The 16,258-nt window shown below is 42.3% G+C and overlaps 1 protein-coding gene across 1 annotated transcript; it reads right to left on the bottom strand.

Moving 5' to 3' along the window:
- Positions 1-2,320: 2,320 nt before the first annotated feature.
- Positions 2,321-14,952, bottom strand: clptm1 (CLPTM1 regulator of GABA type A receptor forward trafficking). The gene is made up of 14 exons (XM_030108913.1): positions 14,902-14,952; positions 11,144-11,286; positions 8,770-8,893; positions 8,479-8,637; positions 8,205-8,322; positions 7,980-8,065; positions 7,716-7,836; positions 7,348-7,592; positions 5,105-5,198; positions 4,809-4,999; positions 4,596-4,691; positions 4,303-4,438; positions 3,516-3,683; positions 2,321-3,183 (listed from the first exon to the last, which is right to left on the bottom strand). Exons 1-14 carry the CDS (start codon positions 14,950-14,952, stop codon positions 2,993-2,995), a joined length of 1,923 nt encoding a protein of 640 aa, XP_029964773.1. The 3' UTR covers positions 2,321-2,992.
- Between the last annotated feature and the right edge of the window lie 1,306 nt (positions 14,953-16,258).

Here is a 16,258-nt window from a genome sequence, read left to right on the forward strand (position 1 = left end):
GAACTGATCTCACGCGCACTATGCAGCAGGTTTGCGTTTCCGCAGCCGCTGCGATCTGATTGGCTGCTGCGCCGCGTGGAAATCCCCTCCACGTGACGTCACCGCCCAGATGGGAACCCCCCCCCTTCTGCGGACCTGCAGCCCCGTTCCACTTGTAGTGTGTGTGTAGTGGTTACGATGAGGAGTTCACAGGTTGGAATCCCACGGTGGCTCCCTGAACATGACCCCTGACCCCGCTGCTCCCTGCAGTTGTAGTTAAGGTAAAAAGAAAAAAAAAAAAAAAAAAAAAACCCTCAAAAAACGCAGTGAAATTTTTCCAGATACTCCAGCCTCTGTTCCCAACATGAACACTTTTTTTTTTTTTTTTTTTTTTTAATCTATGGCAGGTCAAAGTGATACATCCATCACTACCTGCGGGCCTGTTTGACGTTTCTCCTGGTTGCATCACGTGATTTCTTCTAAACAAGCAGTCTTACAAACATCTCTGCACCAATAACATCGCTGCACGTTCATGAACCCGTAAACATTACATCATAGATGCCGCGCCATCGGATTGAGGTGAAGAGCAGTGCAGCAGCGACCCCTGCTGGCCGCACCGCTGTAAACCCGTTTAAAGGAAACGGAAAGCGAAAGTAGAGGCGTTTAGGGGAAGTGGTGGCTCAGGTAAAATGAATAAACCGGGATAATTCATTATTGCTGCAGCTGGGAATGTTACAGAAAACAAGATTGGGGTGTTAAAGAAATGTAAATTCTGTTCTCATGTGTTTTAATTAAATGTTTAAATTCTGCTACTCATTTCTGATTTCTGACATCTTTCAGATGAACTTTGTAATGTTGTCACCTTAAAAAAATGTGATCAAATGTGCTGCTCTGGTGCAGTTGAGCACATTTGAGGCCTGTTTCGACTCTGCAATGACAAGTTCAATCAGCGCAGTGCTTTGGTTACTTTTAAAGGAAACACTGTTGTTACTTACCTGTTACACTGTAGCTGAATTACAGAACAATCTGAGATCCTGAAGGCGGCTCACAATTTACTCACATGAGACAAACGCTAAATAAAGCATATGATTGAGACCCATCTAGGATAGAGTGTATCTATTTCTACAGACGCTTAATGGGCCAAGCTTTTCTTGCATTTAATAAAAACTTAATTTAAATGGGAAAATATCCACAGCATATTCACAACATACCTTATAACCTGACCAGAGTGCTATCAGAGTAAGCTCAATCAATAAACGCGGACTCAGGCTTCTGTGCCCCAGTCACACTTCAGTAAACACAAGTTCATTCAAACACTGACTTTCTTTTCCATGAGTGCATTCCTCTGCTTATATTTAGAATCAGATTCATAACGCAAGAACAGATGTTGACACAGTGTGCCTGTTATTGAATAATTCTATTTCTATGGCATGAGTAAATAGGCTGCAGTTCCTGTTTTAAACAGATTTACCCATAAGTCCTATTTTCTGCTAGTTGGCTTCATGTTTTTTTTTTTCTCTCTGACCATTTTCCTTTCACCACATAAGTTTGTAACTTCGGAAAAAGTGTTAGGATTAGGGCGATATCAGCAATCATTTAGATATCAGGTTGTGGAAATCAGTGGCATCTCACATCATTTCTCTGGGCCACACCTCCAGTCAGAAACCACCTTTGAATCCCTGAATGTTGTTGTTTTAAGTTTAGACTCTTTGTGGGGTCTTATGTTCATTTCTTTGTAAATATTGAGTTCTCACTTTGGGTTTGTTTGAAACAGAAGCCAGATGTGAACCAGAGATTAAAAACAGGGTGTAAATTAGGAATAAACGAGTTCAATAATGTGGAATTTAGATACTCATTTACACTGTATTTTGTGAGACAACAAAAAAAAGTAAGAAACTAATTTATGATCAACATTGTGTGTGAAAATAGAATGAAATGTAGGCTTTGCATAGACACTTTTCAATCACACTTAGTTTTACTATAAACATGAATGCTCAAAAAATTGAATATGTACCAACATGTAACTCTTAGAAACATGTTTTACAGAACTCAAATGAAATGGGAGACGTGGTGCCTCTCAGCACACACCCGAGCGTCTCCGCTGCCTCCGCCCGTATGATCTGCTTTGGAGCGTGACGGTGAAACATGTCGGAAATCGGACATAAAAATCAAACTTGCAAATGAACTACTGCTAGACAGTTTTGACATCGGTATTATTAACATGAATCTGTACAGCTCAAGGACATACAAAAGAATGCTTCAGTGACTGAAAAACAAAACTTAAATCATTGACAATATTAATATATTTATATTAATACCAACAAGGCTGTTATTTTTTAAATTTTTTTTTTTTTTGTTCGAGTTTAGAACATTAACCATTTGTTTAAAATTGAGGGTAGTAGTCATCGTCTTGTAGGTAGTAGCATCCTGCAGGGTCACCTCCCTCACTTCCAGTCGCCACCGGCCCGTCTACCACCTCCAGTGTGGCTCAGTGTCTTTCCAGTTTTCAGGGAACCCCAAACACGACGCTTACATGGAATGAAAAGAAAAAAATTCACAAGGAATCTACACAAAGATCAAAAGTTGCGCTTGGCCTCTTCCTTCCCTGTTTATATGAAAAACCAAAAAAAAAAAAAAAAAAAGTAGTTGAACTGAGATCTGTTCCCATCCCAACATCTACTCCAAGACATGGTAACCCTCTGAAAAAAATCTTACAGAATACAGTACATCACGTTTTGTTTTACTTCACTTGAACTGCAAAACGAGAGGGCAGGGACGGGCGGGGAACAGAAGAGAGAATTTACCAAGTCTACACTGGTTACGACTTTCTGTGTCCACACAGAAATCAGAACAGTTGAACTGCTTTTTTAAATTTTTTTTCTTTTTGTTGTTGTGAGTTGCGGAGTCCATAACAGCTATTAAACGACGACTCCCCCCTCCCTGCCTAATTTCCACAAGTCCTGGTCACCCCTGCGGTGAGGGTCCGGGGAGGAAGATAAGCGGGCGGTCTCGTTCAATCGTTTTTCTTCTCCCCCTCTGGTTTGTCTGTGATGGCGGCGGAGGTGGAGGCGGCGTCGGCTGCAGGAGCGGCGTCTGCCGTGTTGTTCTGAGCGTGGTCCACCCCGCTGGTCCCAAACTCATTGACCCGGTTGGGATCCACTCGGTAGATCCAGCGCTGGTACAGGTAGATGAAGAACACCACGTCTGGAGGAGGGGACGCACGGGTTAGGGTTCTGGTACATTTTGAATTTCGACCTGTGAAGCTGACATTATGAGAAACACTGGGACTTAAACATAAATGAAATGAGCCCAAGCTGTGCTGCATGAGTTATCAGTGAAATCTGTTGGTTTGGCACTAGGTGGCGCTAGAAGACTGAAGTGACAAACACTGACTGTCAGTGGTCACAACAGCTGGACTTCTGCATTAGGCTGAAGCAAAGTGTCATTTATATGAGTAATTACTCAAAGCTTTCACTCATCTGCTGCATTCATCACAAAAGCCACCAAATGTCAGTGTGTCGGCGGGCAGGACGTACCATCTCTGAGGCATCCTATCCTGTACATCATGGGCATCTTGATGACGAAGGCAAACAGGTCGTCAATGAAAGTATTGAGGGCCTTGTAGGTGAGCATCCTCCACGGGAGGTGGGCAACAGATTTCATTTTGTAGTTGATGAATAGCTGCGGCGTCATTGTGATGAAACCTAAACACCAAGACAGGAATGCGAAGAGGCTGGTTAGTGAAACATGACATGTCTTCGCCGTATTTTGGCCAAAAGGCAACATAACTGTGAGTGAGTGTGCCAGCATGAGCTCTATTAACATATAGCAGCACATTAGGAAAGGCAGCTGGGGACTGGGTAGGTAACCATGATGCAAGCATGAAAACATGAGCTGTATGGCAACCGCTCAGAGACCGAGCAATCAAGAGAGACTAAAATAATTCAGGACTTTTTATCTGGGCTTCAGGATGGATCTACACAAACAGACAGAAAATCCAGCGGACACGCTGTGTCAACAGAGCAAACTCACTCACTCAGTAAGGGAAACAGAAAATCTGTCCCAGAGAGAAGGTTACACACTGACTGGAGAAGAGCAAATTATGACTTTTGATTTGATTTTCTGGAGAGGTGAGAAGGACTCAGTGTGCTTCAAGCTTTGTGAGGTTGGATAATTCTTCCACATCTTGAAAACCTCCGATCACTTACACCTTCTCAAGTCTAAACTGTTTCAGCAAATGTAATTTCATCCATGTAAATGCTTCTTAACACCATACACACACAGAAAACACAGTACAGTGCCAGAACAGTGTTTCAGACTCACCAAAGGTTAACAAGAAGCCATAGAGCATGCTGAGTACCCATGAGTACCAGCCTTTGTGCTCTACGTACAATAAGCTGTAGACGGCATAGCAGCCGAACAGGGGGTAGAGCAGCCACGACAGGTACTTGAAGGCCATCTGTTCACAGGAGAGGAGGAATCATGTTAGCTTGTGATTATTCAGGCCGGCAGAGAGACGGAGGTCTGTCTGGACAGATTTCATCCACAATGCAACACACGGTAAACTCAATGAGGGGGATTCGCTGGCGCTCCGGCCGAGCGCTGGACTGACTTACGTCGTCGTAGATTTTGGTCGAAGACTCGACGTATGTGGACTTGTCTGTGAAGACCAATCTCGGAACGACGCCTGCGATTTTGTTCTCTCTGTCCAACTGGATAAAGGCAACAACATGCGGCTTGTTGAGTTTGGTGAAGAGCACATAAGTAGAGAAATACAACCACAAAAGAAACAGAATAGTCGAAATAACAGAAAAATAGTTTCCACTCACTCTGACATCCATGACCTTGGTGATTTTCCACAGGTCGATGAGAAGACCGATGAAGACGCTGACCTGCACCACGAAGTTGGTTTCATTGTCCAGGATGTAGAGCAGGACCACCAGAGACTGAAACACTCCAAATATGATGGAGCGCACGGACAGCCCTTCCAGAGACTGTCTGCTGTTCCAAAACTGAATGTCTGAGGAGAACATGGAATGAGCGCCGTGGGTCCACACACACTTTCAACACAATGTTTTTCTTTTTTTTGAATGATTTTTTTGGAATGAGAGAGCTGCTTTCTTACCATTCTTGAAGGCAAGGAACTCAAAGATGCTGTGCACAATTGAAACAACAATGGTGAGTCCCAGCAGGTAGGGGTTTGTTTCCAGGAGGGCCACCTGCATGAAGACAGTTGAAAACTCAGAAACTTTACCAGACTTGGGAAGCAAGCAAGCGGCATTCGACTGCACCTTGGACCTTTTTCAGAGCTGCAACCTTCAATCAGAGAAATCAAACTACAAAACTGAGTTCCTAAGAGAAATTTAAACAAAGGGAAACGGTCTTTGAGTGATGAGTTTCTGAACAGAAGATTCCAAACAGCAACTAGAAAGCTTTACATAAACACATGAGCCTGAGCAATGAAACAACAGTTTAAAATCAATTCTAAATTCTAAGTTATACTTATATTTTGAAAGCACTGTGAAAGCACCTTTTTGAATAAGATCAATTCTACAAGATTTAATAAACTGACTAATGGGAAGAATTGTTTCAATATCAAGCGTGTCTCAGTATCTCCTGCTAAACCTCCCTCCCTTTTCCAGTCAACCGGCCGCTGTCTCTCTGACCACGAACAAGTGCAGCGCGGCACTGATAGCAGGTTTCAGAAGCACCGTCTCAGGAGGTTCCCAGGAAAAACATCGTCTCTGAAATATGAACTCCTCTGAAGTCTGACATGTAACCTGCTTCTTTAACCCTTTAAGCTCGGGGCCATTTTCGCCTAAAAGTTCAACTAAAGACGTACCCAAAGTAAACTGAATGCTGTTCTTGAACTGTTTGGAGTACATGCATGGTTGGGGTCTCATTTGAAAGCTGACAACCTGTATTTTCACCCAGTGCAGTCAGAATTACTCTAGGTGCTACTGCCACAGATTTATTTATGTTGCAGCACACTGAATTAGGATGAATTTCATTCTCGCCTGAATTTTTTCCCTCTTAAAACACCTGGAAATAAGTCTGGAAGCACTGTGCGAGCTTGAAAACACAATTGTGCTAAAGCCTGGGGTCTTACATAGTTCAGGTCAAAATTTCAGAGCAGTACTACAAGAAATGAGTGTTTCACACATGTATTTGTACTGCTATGCCCCGGCGGGGTCAATTTTGGACATCCTCTGTATACCCCCTGGATGCCCTCTGTACAATGGTATATGTTGGTTTTTGGCCCATTTTTACATTATTTTCACTCCAAAAACTCATAAAGTACTCAAAAAATCACTTCAGACAGGCTTCAGTGTGGGATAAGGCCCTCAGACTGAGAGGAGCAGGGACAGACAGCAGGTGCATCCCTCAGCAGATATCTGAGAAGTCACAAAACCCCGCTCGCGGGCCAGCCAGCCATTCAGCAAGCTCATTGGCTACCAGCCCTGTCAGTCAAACGTTTCTACCGATGTGATTGGCTCAGAATACGTTGATTACGAGTGATGACGACCGATGACGTGGCTCCATCAGTTTCGGCAGCGGTTGGCTGGTTAGCCATCGGAGGGAGGGATGAGTCACTTGATTGGTTGAAATTTGACGAATAAGCAACGGAAACCGATCAGTCGCCATATTGGATATCCTCAGCACGAGGGAGAGACGTCTGGATGTTTTTATCTGATAAAAAATGGATTATTATCGGACGCGCACGCGGAGAGACGCGCCGCGTGCGCGCGCGGTGGCGCGTCTAATTCTGGATTATTTGCTTATTTCAAGACATGTTTTGGACAAAAGGCTATACTTTCTAGCTTTGCCTGGATGCATACGCTTGTACTGTGGCAGTTTTTGCTGGATTATCTGGATTATGGATCGTCTGTGATCAGTTATGAGCCTCCAAAGGTGAGTTGCGCTGTTTACTTAATTTGCTGTATGTTGGACAAATGTGTTTATATTACCCGCTGTGGTAATCACATCTGAAAGTGGTTTATACCAGCGGATTCATGAGAATATCAGCTTTCTAACGGTACATAGTACGTCTGTGGAATATGCAAAATAATTAATAAATGATCGGGAGAAGTTGACCGGCCCGCCGGCGGGCCGGTCTGAGCTTAAAGGGTTAAAATAAACCCCACTGACGTGTTTTTCAGTTGTCTGTGTACTTTCACGCAGAGCGTATAGAACTCCTGACTGCAAGTCAAACTTAAACTAGATCTCAGGATTCTGTTGTTTGTTTCTTCTCACACTGACAATCTGTTTTTCCTCCTCTCATCTCCTGAGTCAAAATAAGAAATGGATTTGTAAATGGGCCTGAACGTGTGGCCCTTTCTGACGATCTTCCTGACCTTCGACCCTTACCTTGACAGAGTCCTGGTCTTCGTCCGACTGCTCGTAAGTGTCCTCGGGAAGGAAGTTCCACGGCGAGCGGGCGTTCTGGGCGGCGTAAAGCTGCCAGCGCCACAGCGACAGCGGGCAGTAGGCGAGACGCAGCGGGAGCTTGGTCAAGGTCTCGTTGATTGGATAGTAGTCCTTCTGAAGGTTCCAGTAGTCGTTGAAGTACACGATAGGATAGTAATCTCCACTCACAGCATCAAACTTCACGTCTAATATTGGACAGAGTGGAAGAACAAACAGTCAGTGTCGCTTTACCATGTAAACATTAACGGGGGGGTTTTACGCTCGGTTGTGCCTGAGATCTTTACAAACAAACATTTACAGGGACTTACGCTGGTCGAGAGGAGGAGGAACTGAGCCCTTGACCCAGGCTGTGTGATCATCCACCATGTTGATGGTGAGGTTGGGGTGCCAGTGTGAGATGATCTCCACTGGACCGTGACTCTCTGCCCGCTACGAGGAAACAGTGTATCAGGACGGGTTTAAGTTCTTCCACTGTATCATCAGTGGATAAATCTGTCTCACTTTATGTTTAAGCTTATGTCTTCGGTTTACTTGATAAAATACACATTGTGAGCCATTGAAAACATATTTACCTTGATCATCTCAGGATCTGCTTCTGTCTCTCCTGTGAGCAGATTCTTGGTCTTTAGAAACTTTCTTCTCTTGAATTTATTCAGCACTGTAAGAATCAAAACACAGAAATCAGACACTGCCCCTTCATTATTTTAAGTGTGTGTGTGTGTGTGTGTGTGTGTGTGTGTGTGTGTGTGTGTGTGTGTGTGTGTGTGTGTGTGTGTGTGTGTTACACATTTACTCACTTCTTGTAGCGTGAACTGTGGCCAGTCTGCGGTACTGTCCCTTGCGTTTAGGGTCTGGGTGAAACCCACTTTTGGTGAAGTAGACATGTATGTAGAGAGAGCCATTCTGCTGTACTTTCTGAAATAAAACAAATCAATAAATGTCACAAAACCATGAACTTCAGAACTGCCGTGTGGATCCTGCTCTTCTTATCTATTACAAAACTCCTGTTCCTTTTTTAGACCTCCAGCTCCTGTCTGTAACACCTCCCTTTAATTCTGCAGTAATTCTCACCTCTGGGATGTCCATCTCCTTATAATGCTGATAGCATCCATCACCATCCTCCCCCGTGGTCCAGTCTCCATAGACGAGGTCTCTGTGGAACCAGAACAGGGCGTCTGTGTTGTTGAAGTCGGAGAACACCTCCTCCTGGGACACGTACACGTAGAGATCCTGCAGGCACGGTGAGAAAATAAAAGGTGTTTATGACTTTACGGCATCAGGAGAAACAGAGTTAGTTATTTTAATGGGGGGCGGGGGTCTGGGTGGGCTCCTGAACCATGTCAGAGAGGACAGGTGTGATACCATGAGTGTGTCTTTGGTGAAGAGGTTCCTGCTGGGCACCCGGGGAGCGCCGGCTGGCGTGTTGGGGTCAGGGGTGGACGGCCCTCGGCGGAACCAGCTGCTGATCGCCCAGATTATAAAGATTCTGGAGGAGGAAGAGCAATCGGAGTCAGAGAGGCACCAGGTTACCGTTTTTGTGAAGAGTCACACTCGTTGTGTTAAAAACAGACATATTGAGCTGCTCCAATAGAGCTGAACTTCAAAAAGGACGATCAGATCGGATTCAGCCCATTCAAGACCAACACATCCAGAGTTTCAGTCTACACATTTCTCACTTCATTCAGCAGTCGTCTCAAAAAGAAAATTGTACCACACAAAATCTTCAAAAAAGTTACATTATACTTCACCTTTAACCTTCCTTCATTCTCTTGACTTTTTAAAGTACACTTAAGCTGTAAAGGTTAAACACTCATACTATTTTATAAAGGATTGACTCGTAAAATTCCTTTGTGTCATGCAGAATCGAGACAATTCTCTCAAAAATCTGACACATTCTCTGGATGTTATTTTATACCATTTTATAACTGATCTCGTAAAAGGAATATTTTGAATGAGACAAACGTGACTCATTCTGCTCCTATTCAAAGCTCACTTTGTCCCGTCAACCGCATCGATGAATGATTTCATCTGCTCTGCTCTCTCTGCCGCGGTTCCTAAATGGAGGTGTAGCGCCTCTGTTCTTCATTTTTCCTGCTCTGAGGCTGTGAAATCAGATTTGCACATGTCGAACTAAACTGAAATCCAGAGCATAGCTGAATGTAACTTTGGTGAAAGTTCTCCTTCACTGTCATGTTCTGGCCAATAGGAGCTCTAAGAGGGGGTGTACAGACTTTCTTAGGGGCAAAATAAAAAGTCTCTAGGGGAGGAAATAGTTGGAAAAGACTGAACTAGAGTAATGAGAAGTTGATTTGAGAGAACTGATTCAGCATGGATGAAATGCAGCACAAAGGCTTCTTATTATGATACTAAAACGTGATAAAGAACAAAATCGGCAGCAGACTTAGACTAAGATTTTAAATAGTTAATGGTGCATGATGGTTTTAATTTATTACATGGTCCTGTTCTCTGACTCGAGTGACTGAAGACTCGTTGGCAAAGCAGTAGCGCGCCTGAGGCAAGAGAAACCAACCGAAGGCTGTTCTTCAAACAAAGTGCCAGAAAAAAAAAAAAAAAGACTGCACGGCTCCAGCTTCAAACACTCTTTACAGGAGAACCTTGTGCAAAATAATACTTGTTTCTGAGGAGCGGCACATTCTTGCCAGAAAGTAAGACAGCACTCAAAAAATTAATCCGTAATCAGTAACAGATAGGAGCTGAAATCCACCAGAATCACTTAATGCTCCTGGACTCCATACAGTAGGCGCACAGCTTTATAAACTATGACAGGGAGGAAACTGGAAAAATACTGGTGTTTAAATCCACTTACATCAACTTTCAGGACTGATGCTCATGTTATCTTCAAGAGCCAAATTGTCTGTGGAGTCTGGACTGACTGAATACAGCAGACCAAACTCCACAGCACTGGGAAAACAGAATGAATGAAACCAGGTTTTAATGTTTCACAAAGTAATATTCGATTGAAAACATAACCAAAACATGTGTTTAAAATTAAGGCAATTTCTGATTTCATGAAAAAGTCATTTAATATCAAATTTGGCTGCAGAAATGCCTCCGAAATAAGTTGGAACGGGGCCAGAAAGAGGCTGGTAAAGACACAATCTCAAAATTAAACTGTCTTCTCTGTGCCAAAGCTCATTTAAAATGAACTGCGGCAAAACGGGAAACTGTGCTAGTGTCGGATTAATCAGAATGTGAACCGTAGAGCTGTGTGATGCTGACTAAAGAGAGAAAGAAACTCACTGTCTTGTTGTGGGCACACAATTCAAAAGCTCTCCAACTGAGTGGGGCTGCATTAGAGCCCTATTTTTTTTTTTAGCAGCACTATATATAGAGGTCTTAGAAAAACCTTGTATTGCCATTCAGACAACATCTGTCCTTGGAGAAGGGCTGCAAAATCCAGCAAGAAAGCACTAGACCAGAAGAGGCAACCACCACAACAGCGTGGCTTTACAGGTGAAGAATCCAGGCACTAACATGATCTGCCTGCTGTGCAAAGCTCTCAAAGATAGAAAAAAAAATTGAAAACAGACGCAGTCAAGAGAGAATAAACTTAAAGTGAGGGGAATGTCTGCAAACTGTTTCTGCCTGCAGCTTCGCTTTGGACCATCATAACAATATGCCACTGGATTTTCTGCTCATCATGGGACTCAAAAATAACAGAGTAAAATTATTTTTGGGATTGCCACAACAACAAAACAAAGACAAAGGCTCCCACCTGAAGAGCACTCCTTTGATGACCTGCCATGCATTAGGTGCTTGTTGTTGCTGCTGCTGCTGCTGCTGCTGAGCGTCTTGTGCGTTTCCAGCTGTCTGCACAGCCTGGCCATCTGTCGTTGCAGCAGTCCCATTGCTGTTCACCTACAAGCAAACACACAAAGACAGCACGAGGTTAGTGTTTCCACAGAAAGTTATAATGATGATGCAGTTGTTGGATTGATAATTAATGCGTGTTAATGTGAAACAAACAGCTGAACTATCAGCAAGAGAGAGCTCCTCATTTTATCCACAATGTTTCTTCAAACAAGCTGGTGATGGGATGATTAATCTTCACTATTCCATCAAGACAATGACTGTAAAAAGGCATTTTTAATCATCAAAAAGGTACAATTAAAGAAACAAAAAGACAGTTCTTCCATAACTGATCAAAAGAGCTCACAAAATCTACTATTCAATAACCTTTGTGTTCTAAGCACTTTCAAAACAACTTCTGTCAATAAGTAATCACATTGAGTATTCTCTCTGTTCACAATACAATGACGTGCCTATTCACACTGCTAATAGGACTGACAGCAACAGGACAGCTCAGGGGTGTTCAATTTACAAATACTATTTGCTCAAAAGTGCTAAATGTACCGATACTGAGATGAGGAATGAGGAAGCTTTCACATTGGATGGGATGAAAAAAAAAAAAAAAAAAAAAACACAGAGCAACAGAATCATATATCATGAAAACATTATTTTAAGAAATGTCTAAAGAATGACAAGCACAAACTAAACACTCGAGCTAAGGCATGATTTGATGTAATCGTACCAACATTAGTGAACATGTCAAAACTGACTGGCTGCCATTTAATAAAACACTTTGACTTCCTGACATGAGAACTGAAGCTGATCTTTGAAAAAACCACAAGTAATGTTTGAGGCATGCCACTGGCTGGTAACACTCATCGTACCCCAGAGTTTAAGCCGTTTGATGTTAGCGGTTGCTGAGAGCTACGACAATCTAATGACCTGCATTTATATGAGTGGAGAGACTGCCTGCCATCTTGTGGTACGAAGTGGTACTACAACACTGATTAGCATTTAAGCTCCCCAGATATCTCAGATCACTCTAAGATCGAGTGTCATTAACAATTTTAAACGGTGCTGACCAAATCTGCTGGTAAAATCTGTCATTAGTTGCAAATGCAAATTGTAATCTTCAACTTCCGAAGCTAGTGTGTCTGTATCACCACCCAGCCCTCCAGCAAGGCCACATTCTATTCAAGTAACACAATAGAGAAGCACATGCCAAGTCATGAGACTCATTCACTATCTAAACATCTAATCTCCCCTGTTGTCACCAGCACAAGAGAGGTCAGTGGTTGGCCTCTAGAAACAAACACCTCTTGAGTTTTTCTGTTTAACCCAGCTATTGTCGGCAGATCCTGGAAATCAGCAAACCCTGAAAAGTAAAGAATTTAGAGAAAACACTGGCCGAGCAGCATCATAAATGGAGCATTTCAAGGTCATGAAGTGGGACAAAAATGGGGCTATTCACCCTCACTGCCCTGTCCTGCTGTATTAAAATAGGAGCAATGTCATAATCGGAGACACGGATCTTTAACTTCCCGAGGTGTTGCAATCAGAACAGATAACTTATATTGTCAACAAACAAAACTGGGTCATCTCCTCCAGCTTAAGACAATAATCTACAATTTACACACACTTAACAAGGATTAATAATTAAACACTTATCCAGTGTTCAAAGTGAATACTTCACACTGGATCATCATGGTGTGCAGTGTTGGGAACAGTTCAGAGTTCTCTGGTAATGTTTGTCAGATATGAGGACAGATTCTGTTGCAGGCAATCAAAGCAATGCAGCATTAAAGCACACAGTGAATAACACTACCGTCAGCCTGTAACCAACTACACATACTTGTCATTCCACATTTGTGAAGACAAGAAACGCAGACCAAATCAATCTGGTTTGTGTTGTCCAAGGTCTGTATTGTCAGAGATACAATTATCAAATCACCATGGAAAGCAGAACACCTGCTATTAGCCTCTTTCTGGACAATCACCACTTTCGGTTTTGTACCAGTAAAGTGCTCCCGCTAAAATCCTGACGGAAACATTTTATTACAAAAAGAAAAACCTGGTGGATGTTGTACCTTCTCCATAGTTTCTGCCACAGCAGACATTTGCATGAAAACTCAATCATAGCGCAAAGGAAATGCTTGCCTTCAACACACATCAATATTGTTACAGACTAAATTCAAGCAGAAACATTGGAACTGTAAACAGAGTACTTATCAGGCTGTATGGGCTACAATTTTTTTTAAACTTCAAAACAGCTGATTGAAAAAAAAATGGATCCCACAATATTCTGACAACTTTATCTCTGGGTCTGTAACTGTGTGTGAATATGCTGTTTCCTTCAGTACTTCATGAAAGTAAAATTGAAGGGTTCTTGATCTTGGACTGTTGCTTTGAACAAACACTAGGCAAGGCTGAATTTTAGGCTTGTCAATGTTTTTCACCCCCATCTGGGTTAGGAAGGAGTAAACAATAGGATGAAAGAGGAGGAAACTTACTTGCAGCCCCAGACTAACCTACACTTGGAAGCCATTGGCAGGCTGCTTAATTGTATAGTGAGCAGTTGAATGTAGATCCATTTATAAGAACAAGACAGAGGAAGGACCAAAGAAAACACTAAATAAACAACAAAATGACATAACACATTATTGAACATAGAAAGAACAATGAGGTGCATATTTATCAACTGGAAGGTTTGAATCAAGGAATCTGAGGCATCTCAAAATGCTTTCAAATAGTAAATAACATTGTTGCTATTGGGTTTATAAACTCACTTGCTTTACTGATGGTAGAACTGGTACAACTCCAATGAAATGTGTATTTCTTTAACTTAATTTTCGTTCAAGTATGCTGAAATAACGAATTCTGATTCTACAAGAAATTACATACACAATTAATTTAGACTGAACGGATAAGACAAAATATATCAAGTAAAAATTTCTTCTGAATCAAATTATTCACTGAGATTTCTGAACATTATTGCATAAATACTGGTGTGTGAGAGTGTATCCTTCTCTGATTGGGTTTGTGGAGTGATGAATCACGATGACCTCGTGAGGAGAGTTGGTCACACTGGAAAATAATTGCTAGTTTGTCTCACAGTTAGCAGCACATTGTGTAAAGTTAACATGTACAGTACAGCTAGATCTCATTAGTCTGGTCCGTCGAGCCAAGAGGTTCGTGGAAACCGGTCGCTGCCGCGAGGTTAAAAGTTCTTCCTGGAATGTCAAAGGGAGGACCCGAGAGTTTCCAGCAGGTAGGAAACGTGTGTGAGCTGCCCGAGGTTGGCCTGGTTCAGGTTCAGGCCTCGCCATGGCTCTCTGACACACTGCAGCAGACAGCTGGCTCACACCGACACAACTTGGAGTCAACTTCACCAACCGGCCCGGGTTTGCGGTACCGGCCGCTCGCGGGGGAGGTTTCAGTGGCGCGATCCGTGCCTCCGCCAGGCTAACTGTGTGTGTGGGGGGGGATTTCTAGACACACCGTGAACGGCAGGAGGGGGTCGTTTTAAAACCAGCCGGCACTGACAACGTCACTGGGGCTCATGTAACGGGGGCTAACACGCTACCGACCGCTGGGTCACTCGCGCCGTTCCCCGGTAGACCGACCGGACCGCTTCGGCGGGACGTGGGGAACTAAAGAGAGAAGTAAAGGTGTCATTCATTTTACCTCGCCGTTGCTCACGGTGGCTTTAGTTGCTTCGCTCTCCTGCGTCGCCATCTTTCCTCGTCTCTGTATCGCGCACACACACCACACCGTGCTGGCTGGAAACTGGGCTCAGTCTCGCGAGAGGTCAGCAGTGAGCGCGTCATAGAAGTGACGTAGCATCTTCACGTGAGTGATCAACATCAGCAGGTTTGTATTTGATTTTTTCAACTTTGTTTTTGCGGTGGAATACATTGGGGAAGTTTTCATTCGTAAAAAAATAGAGGTCTTCCTTTCATACTGATTTTTGTCATTTGATTTCAGTGATTGTAAAGGTTAGATTACTTTTAATATGAACATTTCATGCAATATTTGTTTTTTTAAAATGAAATGTCCATTTATCTTTAGGTTTAGATTAGATGTAATGTGAATACTTCAAGCTCTTTTTTGTTTTTGCAAATGAAATGTTCATTTATCTTTTCTATGAGTTTTTCTTTGGTTGGAATTTTTGTACTGGCCTCAACGCTTATCACTATTTATCACCAAGAATTAAATTTAGCGTGCCATGTTTAAAAGTGACTTTTGTTTTTACTTGAATCAAACAAAACGGAACAATATCCAATAGAAAATACTTAATTAATCGAAAATGGAAAATCATTTACAGCATTGCTCCACACAGAAAATGATAAATAAAATAAAATGTTAAAATATCAAATGAGTTACAATTAAAAAAAACTAATACATTAATATTTAATATTAATAAATACAAGACTTTCAACTTGTTTGATCGTTTTTATGTTCTGAATGACAAAAACGATTCATCACTCAGTGTTTCCTTTTTGGCAGATGGGCGTGGCTTATCCCAAATTTTACTCTCAAGAATATTCTCCAAGTCAGCACTCCTCAAATCAATCAATCGCTGTTGACTGACTTACAGAAGTTGTGCCACAAGATGCACAAGTGCAATGAGCTCCATGATGCAATGGTTTTGCCACTCGTAAAATTTTAAAAAAGCAAGAAAAAACAGCCCATCCTCAAAGTTTTTTCATTTTCATCCTGGCAGTGTAAAATGAGGAACATTTAAAAACTAAACAAAGTCACATTAGTTTCATGAAACTCATTTTTCATCACCATCTGTTGGTGTGGAAGTGTCACCACATCATCACTTCAGGATTACACTTCAGCAAACACGTGCAGAGGTGAACAAATGAGTGGGGTGCAAATAAACAGGGACACCAAGTATTAGTGAGAAAACCTTTTAAAGGGGTGGTATTATGCAAAATCCACTTTTTTGAGCTTTGTATAATGCTATAGTGTCATTTCCCCATTAAAAAGACGCAAGGAGTTGTTTCCTGAACCATTCATGCATATTTCAGCAATA

The sequence above is a fragment of the Salarias fasciatus genome, chromosome 14, assembly GCF_902148845.1.
Source record: "Salarias fasciatus chromosome 14, fSalaFa1.1, whole genome shotgun sequence".
In the NCBI taxonomy this organism is placed as follows: domain Eukaryota; kingdom Metazoa; phylum Chordata; class Actinopteri; order Blenniiformes; family Blenniidae; genus Salarias; species Salarias fasciatus.